Source organism: Vicia villosa, linkage group LG6, assembly GCF_029867415.1.
Source record: "Vicia villosa cultivar HV-30 ecotype Madison, WI linkage group LG6, Vvil1.0, whole genome shotgun sequence".
In the NCBI taxonomy this organism is placed as follows: domain Eukaryota; kingdom Viridiplantae; phylum Streptophyta; class Magnoliopsida; order Fabales; family Fabaceae; genus Vicia; species Vicia villosa.
The window spans coordinates 130,680,793-130,694,266 of NC_081185.1; the positions used below are offsets into that span (position 1 = coordinate 130,680,793).

The window sequence follows — 13,474 nt, forward strand, 5'->3', positions numbered from 1 at the left end:
ATTATAATAAATATTGATTATAATATAAATTGTAATAAATAATTTCATTATATTAAAAAATTTATGATAAAAAAATATTCATTATACTAACAATGAATTTTACCAACTAAATATTTATTATAGTTAAATTATTGATTATTGTTATTATATAATTAATACAATTGATTCCCGTTGATTTTAATTTTTTTTATAAATTCTGAGTTATTTCGGAAATGCATATCTGAAAAATCCCAAAATCAAATATTGAGATATTTCAGAGTATCTCCGAAAAATACTAGTTTTTGCAAAAAAAAAAAAAAAATTGGTGAATTCGGAGATAAATCTCCGAAAATACTTTAAAAAATAAAATGTAGTGTATTCGAAAATGTATTTTTGAATTATAAGAAAAAAAATAAAATTTTGCCAGAAATATATGAGAATGTATAGAGGTGGGATGAGACATTTTTTTTTTTTTTTATGCAATAATGCTTATAAAATATATATTTAAATTGCAAATATACGTTGTTTTATTTGAGGAACTATCATGAGCGAATGATTAGCCCAGTGGATAGGTAATTTGTTGCAGATTCAATTTTAACAAATGGTTGTTGTACTTGTCAAAAAAAAAAAAACAAATGGTTGTTGTTTTATTGATTAATCGAATATTTAGCACAGTTGTACTAATTTTTATTATTTTATTGATTAGTGAAATGTTTATTCCCTTTTGAAATAAATTTATATAATTTCATTTTATTAGTCAATTTTTATTTTTATTGAAACTAATTTATATAATTTAATTGTAATAACTAAATTTGAAATAAGTAATTTATTTTTATTGTTGCACACATATTACTAGTATCATTGTTTCGATTTCTTTAACAGACAATTCTACTTGTTTAGCAACTGGCCCATCAATGTTAGATTTCTCAATCCTTAAAGCCTTTAAGGTTTAGATTTACTATCCTAAAGCACCTCAAATTGAAGTTGTAATACGACGCTCTTTAAATTTCTTTTGGATTAAGTGTAATACAAATAGAGTAAGGATCATCTCCATTTCTTAAAAGAAAGGGAGGTGTCAATTACTATAGTTTTAGTATAAATAAAAGACATATTTGTACGTATTTCTAAAAATTGTGACATTAATTACACATTTATACATTAAAACTATAGTAATGGACTTTTCCATTTCTTTTAAGAAATGAAGAGGATCTTTACCCATACAAATGGTTCATCTTTTGAAAACTCTGGTCCATTTGGATTAAGTGCATTACAAATAGTTCCTCTTTTGGAAACTCTGGTCCATTTGGATTAAGTGCAATACAAATGGTTCATCTTTTGGAAACTACTACTTGTGAGTGTATTAAATGCATTGCTACTAATGAGTGTATTAAATGCATTGCTGAAAATCTCGGTACTTATATGCAGAGCTAAGGAGCATTATTCTACCAATCGTTAGTTGGTCCAGTGGTGATTGGCGCTGGACTTGGTAGGGAGAACCACGGTTCGATCCCTCGCAACTGCGATCGGGAGGGGGTGGAACCACTTGATGCCAGAACTCGCCCCCGAACCGGACTAAACCGGTGGTATAAAGCCAAAAAGAAAAGGAGCATTATTCTGGACATTAAAAATGCTTCTAAAAGAAACTGGATTTTTCTCTAGATTGAAATTGACTCTAAAAAGAAGTTAATAAAGAATGATGCATTGAAAAACGTTAAGTGCTAGAACATTCATTAGAAAGCTTCGACAGAATCAGTCATGCCGATTAAGAAGCTTTGGATAACTTGATAGGTCTGGTTTGAAAGAATCTCAAGAATATATCCACAAGATTAAGATCACTCTAAAACATGTTTAAAATCTTAATAAAAATGTACTAGTATTTCAATTACAACTCAAAAATAGAAAACATTCTAGTCTAATCATAAATGCATTCTTCTCTTGTTCATTCTTTGGAAACGCTTGATGATATCCGTATCATCGATTGTATCAAACACCTTTTTCTCCACAAATTTTACTAAGCAATCATTTAGCCATGAATTAGCCATTCTACTTCTCAACTCATTCTTAACATATTTCATCCCCAAGAACATTCGCTCAACACTTGCAGTGGCCACCGGTAAGGACAAAGCTAGTTTGACAAGTGTGTACACAAACCTAAATGTCTTATGCTTCTTTGTTCGAACAAGAGTCCTACAAAGTTCCGAGATATCAGTCAAATTGGAAAAGTGATCGCCCATCTTGACACTCTCAATACAAGTCTTTGATCGGTAAAATAGCAAATGTACTATTTTTCCTCTTGTAATAATAGGGAAAATTCCCCGAATATCGATCTCAGGGACTGCGTAGGAATAATGAGTTCAATTAAAGGTTCAATTAAACAAAAACTTCAATTGGGTTTTGTTTGGTGATTATCACTTAGCGAAAAGTAGAATAAGCAGTAAATGAAATTGACTCTTTAACAAATTTGAGTAACATGCTAGGGATAGTGGATGATTAACTCTATAACAACTCTGGAATTTCTATTGCAACAACTTATTTTCAATAATCAATTATCGGTTCTTAAGGTTGTTTGATCCTAAGTCCTTAGTGAAAAAACCTTTGATCCTTCATCCTAAACCCTAAGTACTTAGAAGTTTACAATGAAATCAAGCAATTAAGTTATCAAGAATATCCGATTGCTATGAGGTATTCCTAGTCCTAGGTAATATCTATTATAACATATTCTCATGAAAGCATTATCAATGGTGGTCTAACCTAAATGATAATCATACATCAATTTCAATTTGTCTGAAAGGAAAAGCACTAGAAACATCAAGAGAATAAATTAACGAGAAAAAATGATAGTTATTGCAATTACAAACTCAGAGTCATTACAAAGTAAAATCAGAGCCACCCCCTAGCATTGGGGGGTTTAAATACTCATAGTATTCAAAGAAAACAAAATATGGAATAAAGACATTACAAGAAATTGGAGGAGCTTAAATCTTCAATTGCTTCCGTTCATGAAGATCTTCTTCTCTCCCAAACCCTTGCTTTCTCCAATCTTCTATCGTATTCTCTTCTCTAGTCTGTCAAAAGTCCCCTTCTCCTTACACAAACTTCGTTCAAGTAGCTTCAGTATCAGTCTCAATGTCATCAAAAAGTCCAAAGTACCCTTAATACAATACAGAATAAAACAAATCAAAAAGTGAAGTTTTTGTCCGCATCCATCTACACGGGCCGTGTTGATTCACACGGGTACCCGTGTCGATCTTCTAACTCACGTGGCTTTGTGTTTTGCATCAGGCCCATCAACACGGGCCGTGTTGATTCACACGGGTGCCCGTGTCAATCTTCTGACTCACATGGCTTTGTGTTTTGCATCAGGCCCATCAACATGGGTCGTGTTGATTCACACGGGTGCCCGTGTTGATCCATTGACTTCAACATTTTTCATGCATTCTTGAAGCTTTTGAACACGGGCCGTGTTGATTCACAAGGGGGCCCGTGTTGACTTCAAGATTCTTCAAAAACTTCCATATCTCAGCCTACCAGAGTCCCCAAAGTTTGACCATTATTTCCTATGATCACACGCATCAACCTGAAATACTAACACTACCAAACGAAGGCATAAAGAGGGTCTTTTAACATAAACTCTAAACAAAATGAAATGCAATACCATAAATTAATAAACATGATAAACTTAACTTAAAAGAAATAACAACAACCAAATGTGTTACCAAAATGATGAATTTGTGCCGGATGAAAGACAAATACTTAATAGAAATGGTGACCGATCAGTCTCCAACTCACTAGACAATTCCTTATCTGTGAGATCCTCAAAGTCATTTGGGTACAATCTTGCCAATCTCACAAGTGATTTAATGTCAAATGATTCAAATGAATAACAAGGACTCAAGCAAGCAAAACAATTGATCAACTCAGTATTTTCAGGTGTAAATCGATCATTCAACTCTTCCAATACCACATCTATGACATGTAAGAATCAATCATTATTGAAATAATGAAAATTTGTAACAAAAGGAGAAATTCGTTTGGACCTCTTATCTTTCACATACCGAGACTCCATGTCCGGCACATCAATTTCAACATTACCACAAGAAGCCACAACTTTCTCATAAAGTGTTTCCCATCCACCATCTCTAAATTCTTGCAACTTTTTCTTGCGTATTTGGACAAGTTCCATGGCATGCACAATATCTTGATCCCCCTTTTGCAATTATTGTGACAAATTATTTGTCAAAGATAAAATCTCAACCATTAAGTGCAACATAACCTTAAAACTAAAAGTTTGCATAACAAGTAACAAACTTTTTGGTTCACCCTTAGAATGACTATCACTTTTCAAATCTCCGATCACTTCAATAATAGGAGTAAACAAATCAACCGACCTATTAAGAGTTTGAAAGTGAGATTCCCAACGTGTATCACTAGCTCTTGCAATGGACAACTCTTAATTTAAACCAGTACCAGTTTTCACCAATTCTTTTTCAATTAGATTTGCAAAATGAGCAACTTGTTTATTCCGAAGTAGAGTTTGTCTTTTGTTAGATGACCGTAAGAAAGTAACAATACGAGACACTTCACAAAAAAACCAATCAACATCTTCATGCTTTCTCACCATTGAAACAAGAGCCAATTGAAGTTGATGAGAAAAACAATGGACATAATAGGCTTGCGGATTTTTATTTTGAATCAAAGTCTTCAAACCTCCAAATTGACCACGCATATTACTTGCTCTATCATTGTATAAAGTTTCAATTGATTCAATTGGGTTGAATTTGAAATTGCAAATGACATCACCATTATCACATACTTTCAATGGATTAAACTAAGTTAAATTGAAAATTTGATAAATTAAAAATAGAGAAACTTATAGGGAGAGAGATGTTGATTCAGCTGCTACTTAGATTGGGAGTGTTGTTGTTTTGTTAAACCTAAAATAACAAAGTGTAGTAACAAAAGGGGTTAAAAGAGGGGAGGATAAATTAGTAAAAAAAATTAAAAATGAAGGGTATTCCAGGGAATACCCAATACTCCTCTGTCTCCGCCCCTGTTTGAGAGGTATGTTCTGCTTTGACAAGACGGTTGCTTCGACGAGGTTGACAAAGACTTGGTAGATTTTCTAAAAGTCTAGGACTCGTTCAAGAGGTACGTCGATGAAGTCATAAAACCAGATACTAGAAAGAGCAGTTTTAGGGAGTTCGAAGCAATTGTCAATGTGGAACGTGGTTAGTTAGCATTTTCATTTTAGAAGAAATGTGGTAACACGATCAGAAACCAAATTTGAAACAAGACGATACGTGTCGGAATGCTTGAAGGATAACCACCATTGACATTTATCTTAGAGTAGTATAAGTACGAGAATCATACATTGTAATCGGAGTCACATAATTTCGTACATAAGCTTTATAGAACTAAAGTATCCAAGTGAAAGAGTGAAACAATTTGTGAGAAACGTGTATGTATCTGCGTCATTATTTTTCTGGTCATTTCGTTTCCTTAAATGAAGCACTTATTATTATTGTTGTTTAACGTAATTTATTAAAATTTATATCTTTGTCATTTATCAAAATTTATCTTTTTTAAATTTTGCATATATTTTTTTTCATACAAATAGTTGCATTCAATTCACGCACATTAGTTTTAATTTGCACAAATTGCTTTCAAGATTTTTCGTGTTAATCTCACAAGCATAGTAAACTTGTGATTGTTTACAAAAAAACACTAATAAACACCAACTCAATTCATTTTCTAATCACTCACATTTTTAGAGAAGGAAACCAATTTGATGAAACCCTTGCCAATATTAGCCTCTCTTTGTATGATTTCACATGTTGGCGCACACCACCAATTATTTTTAGGATGGATCTAGTTAGAAAAAGTTAATGTAACACCCCCAATATAATAAACATTTAGAGTAGCATTATATTAAGTCTTAACGGGATACTAAAATCCATACATAAGTGTCTAAGTGATATCATAAGTCATGCACATTACAAAATAATATAAGCGGAAGACATGAATTACAACAAATATCCATAAAATACTACAGAAGATCAGATACAATAGAAACAAAAATGTGAAACATCTCCATCTTCAGCTTATGCCATATTGTCTTTACCTTTCTATTGCCTCAATCTACTTGAAAACAACATGGATGGGGTGAGATTCAAAATCACAAGGAGTTCTAAACTAAACCTTGAGTCCACTTGGATCTACAATGTTTACTATTCTTATTCTCGTTTCACTAGTACTACACTCACATGCTAATCAAGAAAACTAAGGAACGAAGCATATATAAGCTTCACACAACACATGATGGATGATGACCTACTAACACTTTCAATGTAAAACAATAGGAGTTGTAGATTTCTAATGTCAAAGTCTTGATTAAACTCTGGGCCATCTAGTATTTTGAATTTCCTTTACAATGAATATTTTTTGCCCACTAAGGTAAAATCTTACAAGTTTACTTTCCTTCTCTCTTTTGGGAACGTATCCCTCAAGGTAAGGTCATTTGGGTTTACCTATCTTATTTCTCTCATGGTCCTACTCTTTTAAAATACACTCCCGACAAGAAATATGAATCAAGCCTTTCACGTATACAACTCTCATTATCTGAAATTCATCATATCGGTTCTTACCAAGGATCGAAGTGTCATAACACTTTCTAAGTTTTCCTTACCAATGGATTCTATGTTTAATCCTAGGGTTTCCTCACTTACCAGATATTATCATTTAGGTATGCATGTACACATCATTAAAATTTTACAACTTTACCCTAAGTGAATTAACCTAAAGACTAGCTCTATTATCATTGTAAATTGAATCATCAACTTCTCACAATTTATGTTGTATCACTATGCATTATTTAATACGTATGCGTATCAATGGTTTTTAGATCTTTCGGACGCTCTTGATATTATATACTTGAATTATGGTGAATATGAGTTCTTAACACCCACTATGGTTTCTTATATCGTACAAGTATCAAAGTGAGTTTCTAAGCGTTTTCTGTCAATCATCTTAGACAATGCTTGCTCACTTTCAATCGTATGAAACAATTCATGTCCAAACGATAAAATAGGGTTAGAAAATGGATAAAATAGGGGATTCATGAGTTCTAACACGAGCTACCCTTGTCAGGAGATAAAACATGTGTTTGGCTCGGCACGACCCTCCCATACAAAACCAGAAGGGAGTGCGACTGGATTGTTTAATCTAACACGACCTATGTTGCTCCTAGCACACCCTCCATACAAATATCAGAAAGGGACATTGATGACCAGTGCACGGTAGCACGGCTCGAAGGTCCTTCAAAAGGTAACCAAATCAAATGCTAGTAGTATCATTGAACTCGTCTTATCCAACCAATCTCAACCACATCCTTGCAAAATATTTATTCAAAACACAACTCACTCGATTTGGAGAAAACCAGAAGAAGTTTTAAAATGGAATTTGAAAACTATCGTACCGAACGAAGCCAAATCTCAAAATTAATTGTGCAATGAGTATCAATGAGTCAAGAGCTTCATGTTAGACAAAAGTTTGAGTTGAATTGATGAAGATTTCTACCTGAACAAATTTCACTTGAAACCTTCTAAAACTAAACTGATGAGCTTCAATGGAGGCACGATTTTTCTTTCGAATGGTCTGATTAGCTTCAATGAAGGTCAATGAAGCTAACTGAATGGAGATTTTAGTGATTGAGGTGTGGAAATGAAAAAACGATTTCTAAGCTTAAGAGTTTGAATAGATCTTAGCAGGGGTCTGCTGGCTATCAAAAGCTTGGGAAATGAATGAGGAATGATCCTTTATTTATAGGGAAGCTGATGGAATTAAGAAGCGTAGGAAATGATGAGAATTTGGGTGAATTTGTGTGAAGGTCGAAGCATGAAATTTGTGACTTGCAATTCACTCAAAACGCAGCCAAAACTTGAGTTTCAAGGTACTAATCATCTTCAGGAAGGTTTCTAAACATGTTTAGATCAAATTTGAACCTTAATTCATCCAATTAATCAAGTTTCAAATGAATTTGCAAACTGATCATGGTGGAAAAATCAGCTTCAAGCTGCCTTGTTCATCAACGCACAACTCACAATGTAGGAGGCTTTTTTATGTCATTTTTTTTTGCAATTGAAAGATCTTGCTACAAGGAAGATAATTTTCCAAGAAAGTTTCCATTTGGACATTTGAACACAAAGTTATGCATCTTTGAAATAAGGAAAAACTAGATGAGCTTTATAATTAGAAATATTTCTAAGTATAAGGCTTCAAAATGACCTATAATGTTTTGTAGAATTCCCAGGTCTTCCTCAATGATTATTTGAATAGAGCATCAATAAGAGTTCATAGAAAAAAGAGGCACTAAAAAATATTGAGAAATGAGTAAGTTATGATCTTGGGAAGTTACTAAAAAAATCTTGAAAACTTCATAGATGACCATTAATCTCTTGCGATCTTTCATGACCTTCCATGAAAAATTATCTCTTGAACCTTGAAAGTGATTTAAATTAGATTTACTCAAGATTATTGAACAAAAAGAGTGGGCTCAAAATGATAAAAATTGAGCAAGTTATGATCTTTTGAAGTTGACATAAAATTCTTTGAGCTTTCAAGGAGGACCTATAATGTCTTCACATCTTTGATGGCTTTCTTCATAAAAATTATCTGTTGACTTGTGAAGAGAAATTGTTGATGATGTCAAGGAGAGTCTTTTGTAAAAATAAGCACTCCAAATGTTGAAAAATGAGAGTTATGCCCTTTTGATCATAGAATCGTGAACTTGCTAAATTAGGTCAAACATCTTGAATCAACTTTGAAACTTTTGAACTCTGCTTGTAGTCTAAGGCATGATGAGGTACATAGGAACTTAAAATGATGTTATCTTAAAGCAAAATTGATGATGAGGCTCATAGCTTGATGAAACTTTTTGAAGAAGCCATGGAAATAAACACATGCACCTATGGAGTTTCTTGATGAATCAAGTCACATGATCTTGAGATGAAATTGATCAAATGAAGTTAAAAGATGCTCAAGACACAACACTTTAATGATAGGAGTGTTAATTTGAAGTTTAAGCCATTCAGCTTCCATGAATAGCCAGTTACTTGAGAGTTGATCCTTAAAACCATAATTTAGGAGAGGAGAAGAATGCACTTGGCTAAACACCTACAATATACAGAGCATTGAAGGACACAAGATATCCTTTTTTTTGAATTTTGGTTAGATATTAGTACATAAAAAATATTCACAACATAATCAAACATGGGTGATTGGTGATCCCTCAAAGGAAAGATTAGCACAAAACTAAATGGTCACTCTCAAGATTATGATCTTGATGTATTGTATGAATGAAAAAATGATTGAGTGATCTTATGGTTAAAAATTAGGGTATAACACCTATAAATACAAACGCAAAGTTGATGCATATTGAAGATGATATTTTCCTGATGTGTTCATACTGCAAATTTTATTTACATCCTACTATTTGAAATAAATAATAGCATCGACCATTGCTCATGAAGCACGTTGAAAATCACCAACAATAGCCTCGTAATCATCAACCAGCAGCATGTTGACAACCTTTACATTCCTGTGTATTGTCTTTGGATCATATTGCTCATGAAGGTACATTAATAACCACACCATACCCATCTTGAAGCTCAAATATAGATTGGATTAATCCTTAAAAGAAAATAATCATAGCACAATGAAGCTCACTCAATCTCACATAACCTTCAACACGTTATGTATCCATATTTTTAAACACACAAATCATCTGAAAAGTAGCCATGAAAACATGGAAAATATACAACAAAAATGGTACTGAAAATTTTATTCAAGGACTTTATGAAGAGAAAAGTTTGATTAAGGTGCTTTCAGAATATCACATTTGAACCAATATGATTGAGTAAGTAAAAATGTACCTCAGCATAGTTATCACCATCAATATTATAAAGCCCCTGGAAGAGATATCTTGCATCTTTATTCATGATTTTGAGACCCTAAAAGAGAGCCAAATTGCAACTGAGAACTGCATCACTAAATATTTTGTGACATGACATTGAGTTCTTTCTGCAACATCATTTGTAACAAGAAAAGAAATGCATACCTCATATAATGCCATTTTATTCTCTTAAAGAATTAACACTTTTTTATTTTGAGGATGTGTTAAGACTTCATTCTCAGCATTAAGTGTCCCCACCTGAAAGAAACATCCCAAAAAATAATTCAACTGAAACACAGTCTTGGATCTTTCAAAGGTAAATCTTCACAAAGTCATTTCTATAATTACCATCAAAGAAACCTAATAAATCATCTATAATATATGCAAGGGAAGAAGGTGTATCGTCATCTTCAACACCTTCTGCATTAGAGCTTCAGCTTCATCAACCTTCCCTGTTTCACCAAGAGATTCAACTTGTTCCAAAAGGTTCTTTATTTTCTCCTCCAGCACAGACATCTGTTCATTTTTTTCAATTGTCAGTGGTGGCAGAGGTGGTAGCACCAACTCTTGTTTGAGACGTTCACGACTATGTTTGAATCTTCTATCCAGGTCCCTCACATGTGATTACTACACCACAAAATATGAAGAACATCACCATCCAAACAAAGGCCAACTTCATTAAATATAGGGTGAGGATGTCAACAAATAGTTGGGTTACCAATTTATAGAAATCCTAACAAGGTTATAAAAATAAGCTTAAATAAGTCGATCCAAACATGTCACAGAACATATATGTTCTTAACAAAAACTAAACTTTCATGAAAAGAACAAAGTAGAGAATTGAACAAAATTGAGGATTCAATGCATAATTTTATCAAACACCTGGTGGATATAAATTGAAAAAGGAGGGAAAAGTATGGTACTCCTGGAGAAGAAACCATAAAATCTACACAGATAAAATACTAATTAATATAAACACATAATGAGAACAAAAGTACATGTATGACATCACAAACCTTACAACGAAGATGATTATGTTTAAAAAGAAGAAAACAGAATTAAAAACATAAAAGAAGCATCAACGTAATATTGTAGGCTTTAGAAAGTAGGCTGATGGTATTCAAAAAAGTAACGTGGTGCAGGTGAGGCAGCAAAGATGGAAGAAGTTTGAAAATAAGGTTTAAAGGAAGATTTTATTAGCAATTGTGAAGAATAATAATATAATGAAGGGTTTTCCATGAAGAGAGCGGCCAATGTTGTTGAACTAATACATCTTCTGCCATAACTTAGGGATCCTAAAAGTGAGTTTCTACTACTTCATTCTTGCATGAGTATAGCCAAACTCTATCCTACGATGTTATATCCAAAAATCTCCCTCTAACAACAATCGGGGGGATTCAAACCAATGACCTTGCTATTAGTGAGGGCAAAACTATATTTCCTTATAGAAAAGATCCCTCAATGGTCTGCACCTAACACATCATAGACGCCATGGTTAGGGATGTTAAGCCCATTGAGTCACACTGTGACATTGGATAAATAAATCCAACACTGTCTTCGGGGAACTTCAATGAGGTAGATTCTTTACCTATTAGATTTGGGGGAATGAGTTTGTTCTCGGCAGTAGAGGCTGCATCATAAGAGTTTGTGGCTTCAAGGGCCTAATATTTGGTGTTACTCGATTATATATTGAGAAATAGTGGGATATTTCATATTATCCTTGATATCCCTGTTGACGGTTTAGGCCAATATATCTCCTCGGTAGAGTATTATACTATCCTTAAATATCAGCTAATAATTCCCTTATTTATTGTTGATGAGATTTTCCTTGTTTATTGCAAGGCATGCATTGCTATATTTGGGGAACACACTATTCATTGCAACGATCTCCTAGGATTCAAATACCAACTTATAAATCCTTTATCTCCTATTTTATATATTTAGGTGTGATGAGGTATTTGTGAAGAAATATGTGTTTGTTGTAACACCCCTGACTACTTTCAGGATTACCTAGTGACCTCAGAAACCAACATGGGTCTTTTCAACATGATTTATCTTTATTCACATGCTTTTAGGAAAAATTCTCAGAAGGCCACCCATCCTAATACTACTCCAATCAAACACACATAACTATATAGTTCTTATTTGTTAGGCTACCGAAAAGAAGATGCATCTTAAGCGTATAAGTAGTACCAATCAATCCTTATAAGCCTTCCTTCAACCATGTAATCTCATACCTGCACAGCCTCAGGATCCCTCTTATTCTGATGTGAACCCTATTATTTCCTAGAAGTTGCAAGGAGCCTCTCATTGTCATGTCTTGTGCATCGAGGACCACTCTCTACCCTCGTCGGTCTCGGGTGTTACATGCCCACCAGCTTCCGATTGGTTCACTCCTGAACCACATGGTATTGGGAGAGGTCTGCTCATATACCATTTTTAACGCCCCAAACTTCTTTCAGGATTACCGAATGATCCCACAAGCCAACACATGTCTTTTCAACATGTTTTGGCCTCCCTCACACGCTTTCTAGGAAACTTTCTAGAATGGCACCCATCCAAATACTATTTCAAGTCAAGAACGCTTAACTATGGAGCTTTTATTTATTAGGCTATCGAAAAGAATATGAATCTTGTTGGTATAGGTAGTACCATTTAATCCTTATAAGTATTTTTTAACCATGTAGTCCCATACCTACACAAGCTCAAGATTCCTCTCATTTTGATGTGAGTTAGGTTTTTGCCTATAAGCTTCCATGAGCCGCTAATTGTCATGATTATGCATCAGTGTCCGCTCCCCATCCTTGTTGTCCTCGGGTGTTACACCTGTGAATTTATTTATTGGCCCACAGTAGCAGAGACCTACTCTTAGGTCAATATATGTTCTAGTGTATGAGTGAGTAAGAGGAAAACATACATGTGAAGACTCGATTGGGATTTTCCCACTGGTAATACTGGGAACTAGGGGTTTTTCTATGGGACAGACAACTCTCAAAATCGCTTCAAGTAAAGTGACCAAGAATGAGAATGTGTGTTTCGACAATCAACATGCTTTCATAGCATTTTCCTTTGACAGTTTTGGTTTTCTAACACCATAAAAAGTTGATCTTTTATAAAATAGTGCAAAGGCTCATACATAGCAATATTGTGTCTCCCAGAATAGTGAATATAGTTTTTAAGAGGAATGATTTGACCATCCAAAAAGGGGTAGCGGCGCAAGTTGTTGTATGTTTGCCTACTATTTCTGTATAATCTTTCTTCAATTTAATATTGAATTTAATTTGGGAAATAAATTATAGTCAAAACTCAATAATTATTTAATAAATTTTAAAAATGAATAATATAGAATATATATTTATTTTCTATTTTTATTATTATAAAAAGTCATTTTTTACTTATAATGATAAATGTTCAAATGTAGCCAATTTTCTAAAAGTTCATATTAGATGAACAAATATTCTACTAGTTACTAGTATAAATATCCAATATATGTCTAACTTAAATTGTATTAAAAAGTTGGCACTGTATTCTAATTACATAATAGAA

At 33.4% G+C, this 13,474-nt stretch overlaps 1 protein-coding gene across 1 annotated transcript; it reads right to left on the minus strand.

The window, feature by feature from the left end:
- Positions 1 to 1,895: 1,895 nt before the first annotated feature.
- On the minus strand, positions 1,896 to 4,162 carry LOC131614668 (uncharacterized). The gene is made up of 2 exons (XM_058886227.1): positions 4,035 to 4,162; positions 1,896 to 2,166 (listed from the first exon to the last, which is right to left on the minus strand). The coding sequence occupies exons 1-2, from the start codon at positions 4,160 to 4,162 to the stop codon at positions 1,896 to 1,898; spliced, it is 399 nt and encodes a 132-aa protein (XP_058742210.1).
- Between the last annotated feature and the right edge of the window lie 9,312 nt (positions 4,163 to 13,474).